The sequence below is a fragment of the Cryptomeria japonica genome, chromosome 7, assembly GCF_030272615.1.
Source record: "Cryptomeria japonica chromosome 7, Sugi_1.0, whole genome shotgun sequence".
Taxonomy (NCBI): Eukaryota; Viridiplantae; Streptophyta; class Pinopsida; order Cupressales; family Cupressaceae; genus Cryptomeria; species Cryptomeria japonica.
In genome coordinates, this window is record NC_081411.1 from 335,925,526 (window position 1) to 335,940,174 (window position 14,649).

General features: G+C 33.1%; 1 protein-coding gene across 1 annotated transcript; it reads left to right on the forward strand.

Annotated features, from left to right (window-relative positions):
• The first annotated feature begins 9,263 nt into the window (after positions 1 to 9,263).
• On the forward strand, positions 9,264 to 10,385 carry LOC131053193 (G-type lectin S-receptor-like serine/threonine-protein kinase At2g19130). The gene has a single exon (XM_057987811.2). It carries the CDS (start codon positions 9,264 to 9,266, stop codon positions 10,383 to 10,385), a length of 1,122 nt encoding a protein of 373 aa, XP_057843794.2.
• The last annotated feature ends 4,264 nt before the right edge of the window (positions 10,386 to 14,649 follow it).

The following is a 14,649-nucleotide window of genomic DNA, read 5'->3' on the forward strand; positions in this document are numbered from 1 at the left end:
CATTCAACAACAGTGTTTTGCTGAGAAGTGTAAACTGTGATTTTATGCCTTACAATCCTAGCTTTCTTGGAATAATTTTCAAAATCCAAAGATGTGAACTTACCTCCATTGCCTGTTCTTAAACCCTTTATTGATCTACCAATACTCTTTTCAACCAAAACTCTAAATTGCTTGAATACACCAAACATTACAGCTTTTCTTTTATTAAAATATACCCATAACTTTCTAGAGTAGTCATCTATAAATATCACAAAATATGATGCTCCTCCAAAAGAAACTATAGGCGATGGACCACAAACATATAAATGAACATAGTCTAGGACACCTTTACTTGTATGACTACTCGATTTAAACTTTTTTCTACATTGCTTCCCAAAGACACAATGCTTGCAAAAATTCAAAATCAAAGATTTAAAACTTGGAAGTGACTTACGGTTTACCAGTACCTTTAGCCCTTTCTCGCTCATATGACCCAATAGTTGATTCCATAAACGAGTAGATTCATCTGCTTCCTTAGATACCACAATTGCCTCATTTACCTCAGTACTCCATTCTATCTTATAAAGGTTTCTGACTTTTGTAGTCTTCATGACCACTAAAATACCATTGGAAAATTTAAGTACTCCATCTTAACAAGAGAATTTATAACCACCATAATCCAAAACACCCAAGGAAATCAAATTCTTTTTCAATTCTGGTAAATGTCTAACCTTTGTTAATGTCCTTACAACACCATCAAATATCTTGATTCTAATTCTCCCAATTCCAATAGTCTTACAAGAAGAATTATTTCCCATAAGAACAACACCTCCATCAATGGATTGATAAGTGGAAAACCAACTCCTATGTGGAGACATGTGAATGGAAGCACCAGAATCCAAAATCCATTCATCTTGATGTCATAAGATATTACAAACAGATAACACTTCACCAGCCATACCAAAACCAGTCTCAATAAATTTTTCTTCCTTTTTGGATCCATCATTCTCCTCTTTCCTTTTCCAACAATATTTCTTGAGATTCCCTTATTTATTGCAATACCAACATTTTATAGTACCTTTTTTGCCTCTTGACTTGGATCTGGATTTACCTCTCAAACGGTCCCCCTTTTCTATGGATTGACCTCTAGTCTTCATTGCTTCTAATGTGGAGGTTTCTACATTAGACTTTCTTTGCACCACTTCAGACAACAAAGCTCCCATGTGCAACAAAATCAAATTCAAGAGAGTCAATTGTACTAAAGCTAATAGAAGTGACTAAGTGATTCCAAGTTCAGGCAAAGAACATAGTAGTGTGACCGCCTTGTCTTCATCTTCAATTTTTACATCCATACTTGCCAACTGACAAGTAAGACTATTCAAAACATTTAAATGCTTGATAATTTTTGTACCTTCAATTGAAAACTATACAATTGCCTCTTCAAGTAGATTCGATTTGTCAAGGATTTTGTCATGTAAAGGCCCTCCATTCTGCTCCATAAACCTGTTATTATATCTTCTCCAACAATATTAAAGAGAAGCTCATCTCCCAAGCACAACCAAATTGTGCTTAGAGCTCTGATATCTAGATCTTCCTAGTCCTCATCCGACATATCTATAGGTTTCTTTGATTTTCAAGCCAATGCCTTGTGCAATCCTTGTTGCACTAACAAATCTCGTTTCTTGAGCTTCCATAGCTCAAAGTTAATTTTGCCATTAAATTTCTCCACCTTGAACCTAACATTGGAATCCTTTTCCATTTGATGATGGAAAAATAAACACCAAATTCTAACACAACCACTGAAAAAATAATTGCTCTGATACCACTTGTTGTGCAAGCGGAAGAAAAAACCCCAGATAATTAAATATTGCAGAACAATTTAGATACAAATAAATATTGAAGAAAATAAATAAACATCAAAACAACACACAAGACATGAATTTGCATGGTAAAACCTTGACAAAATACCAAGGAAACATCCACAGGGCAAGGTATCGGTATTCTTATTTCTCAGGAGAAAATAATTACAAACTCCATAGCTACTCTTCTTTTTGCAGTCTAAATTTGCAAATACAACAACAATTACTTACATTTGCCTTCATAGGCAACATGGATATATACAAAAAATTCTTCTAAATGCAACCACCACCAACATAGAAATATCCCGCTCAACTCCTTATAAGAAAGTAGAAACCTTCTCACAAAGAAAAAACTCCTCAAAAAAAAAGTAAGAACTTTCTCACAAAGAAGAAGTGCTATTCTAAAGATGAGAAGAAATTAGGAATTTCTCATTTCTATTATTTCATGTTTCTAATTGTTATTATCTAACAATCATTAGTGAAACAATCAAATTCTTGTGCAATTAATACAAAACATGACCAGCATAGTCAAGTACACCAAAATGTACAAAATAATGGTGTAGAAAGAAATAATTCAGGAAATGAAAAATGTTTAAATTAACAATTCCCCATAAGGTATTCAAATCCAATTTTTTAAGATATGACATAAAACCCCTAGAAGAACCCATACACCCATAATAAGAGGATGAAGTGGTGAGATATCATGCCAAATACAATGCCCTAAACCTAGTCATCCACTAGGACATGGCTTTTACATGATACAGTGAGTATCAAAGAAATGGACAACCTATATGCCCACAATTAGATGATGAAATTATAAAGTATCACATTTAATACAATACCTCAGATTCAACATCCATCAAGACATATATTTTGAGTAGTATTATAATACAAGAAATGGACGGAGGAGGAGAATGCAAAAGGAAAAAAAGCCAAAATTGTGGACTATAAACGATTTACTTATGGTTTGTAAAGAAGCTTTTGAGAATTATGTGATTGATTATTTAATCTCCAAAACTATTGATTATGTGATCTTCCATGAAGGATTAAGCCTAACTATATTCTAATTGATTTTATTGATAATATATTGGTTCAGATTTATAGGTTAGTTTTCTTAGGAAAATGGATTACACTAATCACCTATTACGTGTGTTTTTCATATTATTTTTGGTTTAAAACCAAGTAATTTTAGTTACTACACTACTCTTCGTATAGGCTAATATTGGAATGTGGAAATATGTTCTATCAAGGATGACTATAATAAACAATAAGCATCTCTTTAAAATGTAAACCAATTGTAATCGTTAATATATGAAGTTTGATTGCTTATGTTACTTACTTGATATTTATGTTATGTAAGTTTGTAACCCCTTTTTGGGTTGTATAATATGTCATGACTCACTTTCAAACAAATCACTATTAATCAATAAATCCACAACTGGAGTGAGTTTGTGATCATCATAAAAGACATTAATAATTGTTATTAATTGACAGTTCTCCTCAAGTCATCAATTGATGTAAAGGTTGCGGGAAGATGTGAATTTCCTTGATCAATAAGAAACTCAACAATTTTTTTTTTTAATATTCTTGATTAAAAAGTTTAAATTAAAAAATAAATGCTTACTCTGAGTAAGAAAATTTATAATATATAATTGCCTAACAAATACAAAGACTAATAACTAATTAAATCATGTTGCAATTTTAATTATTATAATATAAATAGTGAAAAAATTAACATTGTGAAGTGGTTCTTAAAATCTTTAAGAAATGAGATAGTTTGAATATAGATGATAATCTTCACTTGAGGTATTCCTCCAATTCATTATATACGACAAAGAACAATATGATTAGTTATCTATTAATTTTACTCACTCTACTCGAATATCAAAGAGTTAATAACAACTTTACACCCTAAAAAATTATATATATAATTAACTTTTGATTGTTGAATTCACGATGTATCTTAAAAGACATGGAAATAAAATGAGATTTGAACAAATTACTCATTTCTTACTCATCGTATTCAAATCTGACTCAAAAGTCTCTTTTACTGGATGATTTTGGCGACTTTTCAATGCTTGAGTTGATTGTATGCAATTTCCGTTCTTCCACCGGCCAAGACTCTTGACTTGATTGACTCCAGATCGTTGGCATTGGCTAACATGGCTAGACAATGGCTCACCGGCGGCGGTAGGTGGGAAGATTAGACGTTGTCCACGATGTACGGTCTTTTGCGATAAAGTGTATGAAGGTAGTTTATTCATTGCTGTATCTTTAGGGTTTGATAGCCATTTTCATGATTGTGTGGCTCATAGTATTGCACAAGTTATTGTCGAACTCGTTGAAAACTAACAAATTCAGAAGAGATATCATGAGTTTTGGGTCTTTGATGAGAAGATTAAATTTGATGTAAAATACAATTTAAAAATATTTATTAAAAAAATCTTTGTCGATCTTATTTTAAAATTGTTTTTTAGATAAAATGAACGGTAAAATCAATAATGTTAGAAATTTTAAACACAATGACGTGCTTTATAAGTTATTATATTCACTAGACATGGATGCATCAATAACAAATCTTGCTCATAAGATACCAGATGCAAGTTGAGAGATCTAGGGCTGAAGATCTATGTATGAAGATATAGTACCTCTTGGTCAGAGGGCACTAAGTTACACGGCCATCCATAGGACACGCTCTTAGAGGATAGCTAGTAGTGGAGGGGTGGAGGGACCTATGAAGCCACCCAGGCTAGCACCTAAGGAATCGTTAAAGCAAGGTGATGCATGACCATCTCAGCCTCATGTGGAGAGGCACTCTCGCTTAGAGGTTAGAGGAAACACTCGTTGATTTGTTATCTTTATATGAGACACTTATTTATTTTGATCAAGCCTATGAGCTCCATTTTTGTTAGTCACTCCAATTTTGTACATTGATGTGTTTTTTTGATATGTATATGAGATGCATTTTTGGTAGTGACTATATAATGTCTACATGATTTTCTATGCATGATCTACTGTTTATATGATTTTGTGTACATGATCCTATGTTGTTTATGGTCTATGTTTTTGATAAAGATAAATAGGTTTTACAGGCACTTGAAACCCAAAGTTTTACAGACCAAGGGCAGTAGCCAAAAAGACATGAATCATAAGAGAAACAGGGGATAAACCCCACAAAGACCCAACACCAAAAAAAAAAAAGTCTCCAAAAAAGATAGGAAAAGGCCCTCAACTGCGTGAGTGCACCAATTCAGTATTCTTCTAAATAATTTTCTTGTTGATTTTCTCCAGATCCTCCATGATGAATTTGGAGGTACCTTGGTCCTGGCTCCGACTCATTGTCCTAGTACAGGGACCCAAACTAGTATTCCCTCCAGCAACACTTTGGCCACCCTTCGAAGCATTCCTTTTTTGTTTTTCCCCCAAGGGAGGATCACTTGCTATGGGTCTAGTTCTATAGTCGGTCATCATGGCATTAATTTTCTCCAAACCTTCAGCACTATTACTCATCGCCTCCCTGCTAATTTCCACTAGATTATTCAAGTTGTCTTTGATGTCATTCACATACTCTTCCAACTTATCAATTTTGCGCTCGTGGAAGATCTTCATAGTTTCAACATCCTGAGATATCTTCTAAATCATGCTCATGATCTTTTCATTTTTACTAGGCCTAGGGGACTCCGTGAAAGTTTCAATAATTCCCTTAATCCCATCTTTCAGGGTTCCAATTTCCTTATCCACCCACTTCCAGTAGTTCTTCTGGCCCCTAGTGACCTCCAAAATCAGGACTTCCAGCACCTTTTCCCCCTTTTATCACCTTCATTCTCCTTAATCAGTGTCTCCTATTTCTCATTATCCACATTGATGGGGATTTTCAACCTAATCTCGTGGTCCTTGTCTTTGGACCCCCTTTACTTGGTCAATTTTATTTTCTTCTTGATGGGGGTCTCCAGGACTTGCATTTTTCTACTACTGGATTTAAATTTGCTTGTCGCCCACCATCAAGGATTGGTTTTTCTGCTACTGTTAGTTCTCGAGGTCACCGTAGCCTCCCTTTCTTTCTTTGGTCTATCCTCAGGGTCCTCTGAATCCTTGATATCACGCCAATCCATGGCAGTTATTTATGGTCTATGTTATAATATTTATTTGATGCATATTATGGTTACTAGGATATCTATGATTTTCTTTATCTATGTGATCAAGCTTATAATTTCTATGATATATCACAATGCACATGGATTTGTAATGACCACATAGATACCTATGATGATGATGCTAACATTTGTATATAGGATTTCATGATATGTGGATATGTACATGTTTACTAATGCTTATATAGTGCGATGATTATGACTCTATAGGATTTCTATGTCTTAATCATGTATACGCATGATATTACGATGCAATGATTATGATAATAGTATGACACCTATATGTATGCCATGTCTAACATTTGTATGAATGTAGGATGATATAGTTGATGCATTGTTTTGTGCCTTATAGCACTCAACCAAAGTGACTACAAGGACTAACTAAAGAATTATTAGTGAGAAAACAAAAAGTTAGTGAGAAGGGAAGAAATTTAGTGGATGAAAGGGGAGTTGATTGATATTAGATTATATATGCTTGGTTGATCCATTAAAATGCAATTGATTAAGATTGATTTATTTAATTGGAAATCGATTGATGGACTAGTCTTGAGCTTTCATTGTGTTTTCACTAATGCACAAAAAAATCATCATAGAGCATTATTATTTTGTAAATGGATATATTACACCAAGGTATGGAAATAACAAGGTGGGGACTAACCCTTTGTGTAGACAAACACATTCTAGAAAAGGCGTGTCTTGACTCACACTAGTGACAAGAGGACCTTATCGGAATATGTGAGGAAGTAACCAAAAAGCATGTTAACCCCGATGCAACAAATCATTTGATGACCTTTAACTTGCACAAGATGTTTTTATTATGCCAAATTAAACTCCAAGACCTTCAACTCCAAGATATTTTTTTGGTATACTTTTGTCCCATTTGTTCTAATTCTACATTCAATTAAGGATTATCATTCAAGTAGTCATTTCTTTTCCAATATCACCTAGTTTGTTCTAATTTAAAATTCAACAAATTTTCTTCAATGTTAAACACATTAACAAGATCACTGTCCTTATAGCTATTTCTATTTTTTTTCCATAATTTAGTTGGATTAAATCTAAGTCAACAAAAAAATGGATTGGGGTTCAAAACTTTATTATTAAAGATAGGTAAACCTCTAATATTATTAGAATCTATAATGTTTGTGTAATCTACAATAGATGGAAGATCTAGCTAAACATTTTAAACAATCCTTTTTAGTGGCATCTTGAAACTTTAGCTTAAAAAGCCTTGTAATGATATCTTATGGGGGTTTCGCCTTGTCCAATAATATTCTACTACCAAATTATGTGATAACCAAAGTGTCTTACAAGTTGCTAATAATTTGGCTTCTTCATATAAAGTGAAGCATATAAAAGTTGATGCTCATTAATTGAAGATCTTGTTTAAGCTAATGTTGTTCATTTGCAATAATATTTTAGTAGCGAGCAAACAATTGACATAATCATTGTGTGCAAGATATAAACAAATGATTTAAAAAGCATAAAATATTTGATATGTTAGATGTTAACTTTAAAGAAGAATATTAATATAATGTTCTCACCTCTTTATATGTCCGCTTTGTTTATATTTTACTCTAGAATTTATCTTAAAATCATTGATCTTTCATTTATTTTTTTAATACAAACATTAAATACTTTTCTCAATTTATCATTTTCTGTCTCCCACACACATAAAACAATTAACCCACTATTACAATACAACTTTAAAAAGTAGTCCCCAATTAATTACCTAGTGTGAATAACCACATATCCTAGATGTACCACAAATAAATAATTATTTAATTAAAAAATAATAATAAATTATTCTATGCAATGCATACAACACCTAATCACAATAGATATGATATCTTTATCAAATAGATCATATGGGGATTTTCATAAACATAAGTATATATATTTTTTGTCTTTCTCCAATGAGAAATATAGCCATTGTAAAAAACATATAGTAATGGTTGAGTTATCCTTTCTAAATTTACTTTCTTAAGATAACAAGCACCCCTTATAATTAAATTGTTTATTAAATTTATAACAATATTAAATTATTTTATGATAAGTAAAATTGAGTTCATAGTTTGTAGAATATGAATGTCTATACCTACTTTTCCTTCTAAAAACATTGAATACACATACTTTTCAATTCTTTAGGTTAAACAATTGAATGCAGTAAAATGTACAAAAAATCAACAATATTCTAGAAGTTAGATTTAGATCAAGGAAAAAGTTAGCATTATTCCAAACAACTTTGTTATTTATCCACACCTAACCAAGATCTTCATCTATTAAAGAGGTATATAGACACAACTCTACAATATATGACTTTTCTTCACAAGGAAACAATTTGCAAACCATGTGTATTTTATTTTCATTTCAAATGTCTATATGTTTTTTGTATTTGAATTTTTATTCTTACAAATAAAATAGAAACTTCTCTACAAATATTTTAGAATATCAACACTGACACCTTGAAATTTTATTTATATACATGCAAAATACACCATACCTACATAATCTGAGAGTAGGAGATTCTAAACCTTTTTATGATATTATTTTTCAAACTAGTGAATGGAATGAATAGGAAATTCTAAACCTTTTTACTAAGTTATTTTTCAAACTAGTGAATGAAATGAGTAGGAAATTCTGAACCTTTTTATGATGTTATTTTTCAAACTAGTGAATGAAATGAATAAGAAATTCTAAACCTTTTTATGATGTCATTTTTCAAACTAGTAAATGGAATAACTTATAACTTATAAAACATATCTTTATGTTAAAAAAGTTCTAAATCACTCCTCCCCTGCACCATTTTGAATTAAATTTAACCTTGCCATTAAATCTCAATGACTTAAAACCCATAATATCTCTTTAACAATTTGTTCATTTTCAACGAGTTTGGCAAGAACCTGGGAAATTTCCTCCCACTATTATCATAGCATATTCCTTGACATTAGTCAAAAATTCGCTTGGCACAACTTCTAATCCTCCCAACAACCCATGCTGGTGAGCTATGGTCTAAGCCTGTTAGTCAATGACAACGACAAACACCTAATGAGATTATTTCCCCTCCGACGACCAACTCATTTTGCCCAAAGGGACTGTCTATACTCATATACACTCATTGGCTTTGGAGTAGTGCAGATTCATTGCAGACAGTATTCATCGAAGGACCTCAATTTCTCCCACATGCAAAGTGCAGATTCATTTCAGGGAGCTTGGAGTGCATGTACACAAGTATCATTTCATTAGTTTCTTTTCGGGAAGCGACGGTGATTTGATGGCACTGGCACACCAGAAATTTATGATTATTGTTCTATCGCAGCTTCTTGCTATTATCGCTCTTGCCATTGCTTTAATTTTTTCATTTCTACAGTGGCGGAGGCGTCGGCAAAGACGGGCACAAAGGTGCGCAGAGTCCTCGAATGCATTCCTTAGAATGTTCAGTTACGAGGAGTTGAAGACCATAACTGGGAATTTCAGAAATAAGCTGGGCAGCGGCGGATTTGGTTCAGTGTTCAAAGGAACTCTAACAGATGGTACACTTGTAGCCGTAAAGAAACTGGAGGTTTCAAAGCAATGTGAAAAGCAATTCCGAACGGAAATCAACTCTGTGGGAATCACAAATCACAAGAATTTGGTGAGGCTTAAAGGATTTTGTGCACAAGGATCACGAAGATTACTGGTTTATGATTACATGTCCAACGGTTCTCTAAATTCTTTCCTTTTCACAAAGAATTCAAAACGGCAATCGAAGATACTGGATTGGAGAACCCGATTTGAGATCGCATTGGGTACTGCAAATGGATTACTTTATCTGCATGAAGAATGCAACGATCGCATCATTCATGGCGACATAAAGCCTGAAAACATTCTGCTAGATAAGGATTTTAGTCCTAAGTTGGGGGACTTCGGCTTAGCAAAGCTTGTAGCTAGAGATTTCAGCGAGGTACTAACGACTACCAGAGGAACGAGAGGATACTTGGCTCCCGAATGGGTCTCTGGCCTTCCCATTACCCCCAAGGTTGATGTCTACAGTTTTGGCATGACTCTCTTGGAAATCATATCAGGCCGAAGAAATCTGGACCTGAATGTGCAAGAATCAAGTAGGTATTACCTTCCAGCTTGGGCTAAAGAGCAAATTTGTCAGAGAAACATGATAAATATTGTGGATAAGAGAATTGCAAGTGATGCAGATGTCGAAGAGGTGAGAAGAGCTGCTCTGGTAAGTTTGTTATGCATTCAAAATGATGAGAATGTCAGGCCAAACATGGCACAAGTGGTGCTGATGCTTCAAGGTAGGAGAGAGGCTTACACCCCACAGATCCCAACCGTGACGAACCAGCGAGTAAAAGACGGAGGGAGCACAGATAGCGATAGCGATAGCGATTGTATTGTTTGAAATTACGTGGGTGCTTCGTCAAGCTTGAATAATGGCGTTTGGAGAGCCGACCATGATGTATGAACTAAGTATCTATAAGCGTAGAATTGTTTGCTTGACCTTGTGTGTGCGTACTAGTATTGTTGAAAGAGGAAGAAATAGATGATCTTATAAATGTTAATAAGTATATGCTAAGTGTAATAAGTGTGAAGTTTAAAATGAAATCAAATGATTAGCAATGTTTTAAGTTTTTAATAAGGTTTACATGTCAATATTTATAAAGGTAAAGTCTGAATTCTTTGTTTTGTTGTACAACCTGCAAATCAAGTTTTTGTGGACACTTCAACTTTATGAACAACCAGCATGAACATGAGTTGTCATAAAGAAGAAAATGCTAGTTGTGTTGATGCTCCTTGCTTTAGACACTGAAACTATTTTTGTAGTTTATCCAGCAAAAAAGTTATTCATAAAGAAAGGACAAGGTGCTATTAGTAAGCAACTACAAAGAGTTTATGTATTCATGTTGTTCAAGTCTAGACTGAAATCTATTTTATAGGAGTTATATGATTATAGAAGTAAGTTATGTAACATATTTTCAAGTCAGAGGAGTTATATGATTATAGAAGTAAGTTATGTAACATATTTTCAATTATCAATTGGACCTCCATTTCATACGCTTCTAATTTTTGCAATGTAGTATTGTTAGTATGCTATACAATTTGATGTTTATTTCAAACTAGTTTTTTTTAGAAGTTTTTCTTAACAACATTTATTTGAGATGAAAATGCCTTTTTTTTTGGTTTTTTTTTTATCCACATGTTCTTAATTCTTTAGCAAATAATATTTTGATGTGTCAAACAAATATTTATTTTATATAGTTAAAATACTCTAATTATAATTTTTATAGATCTTTAATTGTTTCATTTAATTATCTTCAATATTTAACTATTAGTAAAAATCATTTTCTATAAAATGCAAGCATTATACATAGAGGAAAGGAGTCAGTAATGGACATAGCTAACATTGCGCATCTTAACCTCCTAAACAGTTCATTTGATTTCAACAAAAAAAATTTGTTCCCTTTGCATGTGACTTAACTGCTTAAAGCTATTGTTTTGGCTTGTGGGTAGTAACGATGCACATTGTGGAATTCATTGTGTCCACAAAGGTCAAAAAGTACAAATTTCAAAGTTTGGTCCAATACATAATCACCTTTGCACCAATAGTAGATAACTCTAAATAGCTAGTAGTAGTGGACAAATGCCCTAGTAGTTAAACACAAATGACCCAGTAGTGGTGCACAAATGTCCTAGTAATGGGCTAATTATGGTCAAGAAAGCTAAAAAATTATCCACTATTGGTATATGTGATATTAATTAATGAACCTTCCATTACCATTTTTTTTGGCTCCTACTATGTCTACTAATGGGGGGTGAGGTTAACAAAAAGATGACGGTTATTGGTCCTATGTCCACTACTGACTCCTTTCCCCTAACATTGTTATAATTTTTATTTAACATTACATATTTGATTTTAGTATACATTGCATTTACAATCATCTATTACTCAATTAGAAAATCAATTGATTTAACATTACATATTTGATTTTAGTATACATTGCATTTACAATCATCTATTACTCAATTAGAAAATCAATTGATAACTTTAGCCTTCTACATTGATAGTACATTTGATTAATTAAGAGAAAACTACACTAAAACTTGCCAACAAAAAAATAAAATAACAAAAATACAGTTTATTATGTGTACTGCACTTGTACATTTAACATCAACAAAAACATTGAACTTTCACCAAGAACTTAACACGGTGCATCTCTTGTTAAAAAATTAAAACATTGCTGATCATTTCATTTTAATTTTAAGCTTCACAATTTTAAACTTCACACTTATTACACTTAGCATATATTTATTAACACTTATCAGATCATCTATTTCTCCCTCATTCAACAATACTAGTACACACACACACAAGGTCAAGCAAACAATTCTACATTCATCTACTTAGAGCATGTTCCCATGTGGCTGCTTAGCTTATTTTGGCTAGTAGCCGCTACTCAATATTTTTAGGAACTATTTGTTGAGTAGCTGGCCCCATGAATATTTTTCTTTGCTGCTTATTTTTAAACAAAACATTGTAATCTCTTATTAATAGTATTAATACTAATTTGTGCACTTAAAAATTGAAAAACAAAATAGAAATAAAATCTTTAAAAAAAGAGGGAGAGCAAATTGTGGAGCCACGTGGCAATTTAGTTAATAAGCAGTCATGCTTATTTCCAGCCCCCCCTTTTCTTCCATGGCTTATTTTTAATTTCTAAAAAATAGCCGTTCCACCAAAGTAGGGAAAGATTCTAAATTATCCTTTTTGTCACAATTTTAAAGTTGCACGGGAACACTTAACTGCTTAAATTTAGCCTTGGACTTTTTACTAGGGAATTTGGATCTCCTTGGAGACTTTGACTTGCCTTTATTGTCCTTCTTCTTGCCTTTCTCTATTGATATTCCACGAGCAAAAAGGGCCTCATTAGCCATCTTAGAAGACTTCATCTGCATTTCTTCAAACAACAACAAAGAAACCACATCTTCCATCTTGAAAGTGGTTATTGTGCTTCCAATAACCATTACAAGGGGATCCCATTAATTGGACAAAGAACACAATAGGAGTATGCATCTTTCTTTATCGTCAATTTTTACACCAATAGAGCTTAGTTGCGCAACTAAAATATTAAAAGCAGTCATATGATCTACAACAAATCCTCCTTCCTCCAGTCTCGAAGAATACAACTTTTTCCTCAAAAAGAGCTTATTTACCACGGATTTCCTGTGATAAATATCACCAAGCTTTTTCCAAAGTGTAGCTATAGTCTTCTACTCATGAACATTAAGGAGCAAAAAGTCAGCTAGATAGAGTCTTATCAAACCCTTGTTTTCTAATCCAATGTATCCCAAGTATCTTACCTTGTTGTTTGAGGCTTAGTCCCACAAGTCTCTATCAACAACCATGTCTTCCATCTAGGGTTTCCAAAGCCCAAAATTGCCACCATTGAATTTCTCCATCTCTATCCTTCTAGATGGGCTTCTCATCTTAGATCTATAACTAGGCTAAGAAACTTCTACCTACAAAAGCTCCTATTAAAAATAGATTTGCACAAAAAACCAAGCTACAACCCACTAATGATAACAAAGTTGGCCAGGCTCTTCAATGCCAATTAAAATGAAAGCAAATGAGCAAAACCAACCTTCTCAAAAGCATCCTTATTAAATGAATCTGCTACACATAAATGGAAACTCCTTTTTGGACAACTCTTGCATAAATAATATTAAACACAAATATTATTTATTCCTCAAATGCAAGGTGTTCAAGAAAATCAAGTCTTCTACCAAAATAGAATTTTGTATTTTGCTCCAGGTTTATTCATGAGGAAGATATGATCCTATCGATTTTTTTTCCAAATTAGTGCTAAAGAATAGGAAGCAATTGCCACATGTCGCTTGGAAGGAACTTTGAGGAGCTCCTAAGAATTTTTTTTCTTCAAAGTTCCCTTCTTGTGACAAGTGTCACAATTTCCCTCTCTCCTCAATGCTTGTTGATCATACTTTGAAAATTTATATTATAAGAGTAAATCATTAAAATCAGCAACATAAGACCATTAAAACTAATTAAATTAAATCCACTTGAAACTTTTAAGATCATTGAAACACCTTAATCCCAACAGCAAGTATACCTGCACTGTTTGCCATTTAAGTTCCAATTGAACATAAACATATACCTGCCAAAATTGTGGTTGCCATTTGCTTCGATCTGCAAGAAGTTTGTCTATTTCTGCAATCAAATATTATATATACAATAAAATAATAAACAACATTATATTTAAATGGATTTAGACAGAAAGCAATTGGGAGGGCTTGAAAAGTGACCACCGTAATGGCTCTCCGTTCAACAAATGGCACCGTCGCTGTATGTCATTGCATGTTAGCGAATTTGTATGCCTCTTTTTATGTATGGTTAGTTGTACTTTCGTGCTATTCTGTATGGAGAAAAGCGGCGTCTTTTTTTAATGACTTGACTGCAATTGTCGTTCAATGCTTCCGTTGATTCTTCTTGCAATTGTCATTCTTCCACCGGCCAAGACTAACTTGACTGACATAAGAAATGTCAGATTTGCTCTCTATAATTATAGAGCATAGATAGCAAACATTTTTATGTTTGGGCTTGGAGGATTTTCCTGGTCTCACAAAAAGAATGGGTTCCCGGCAAGGAAATA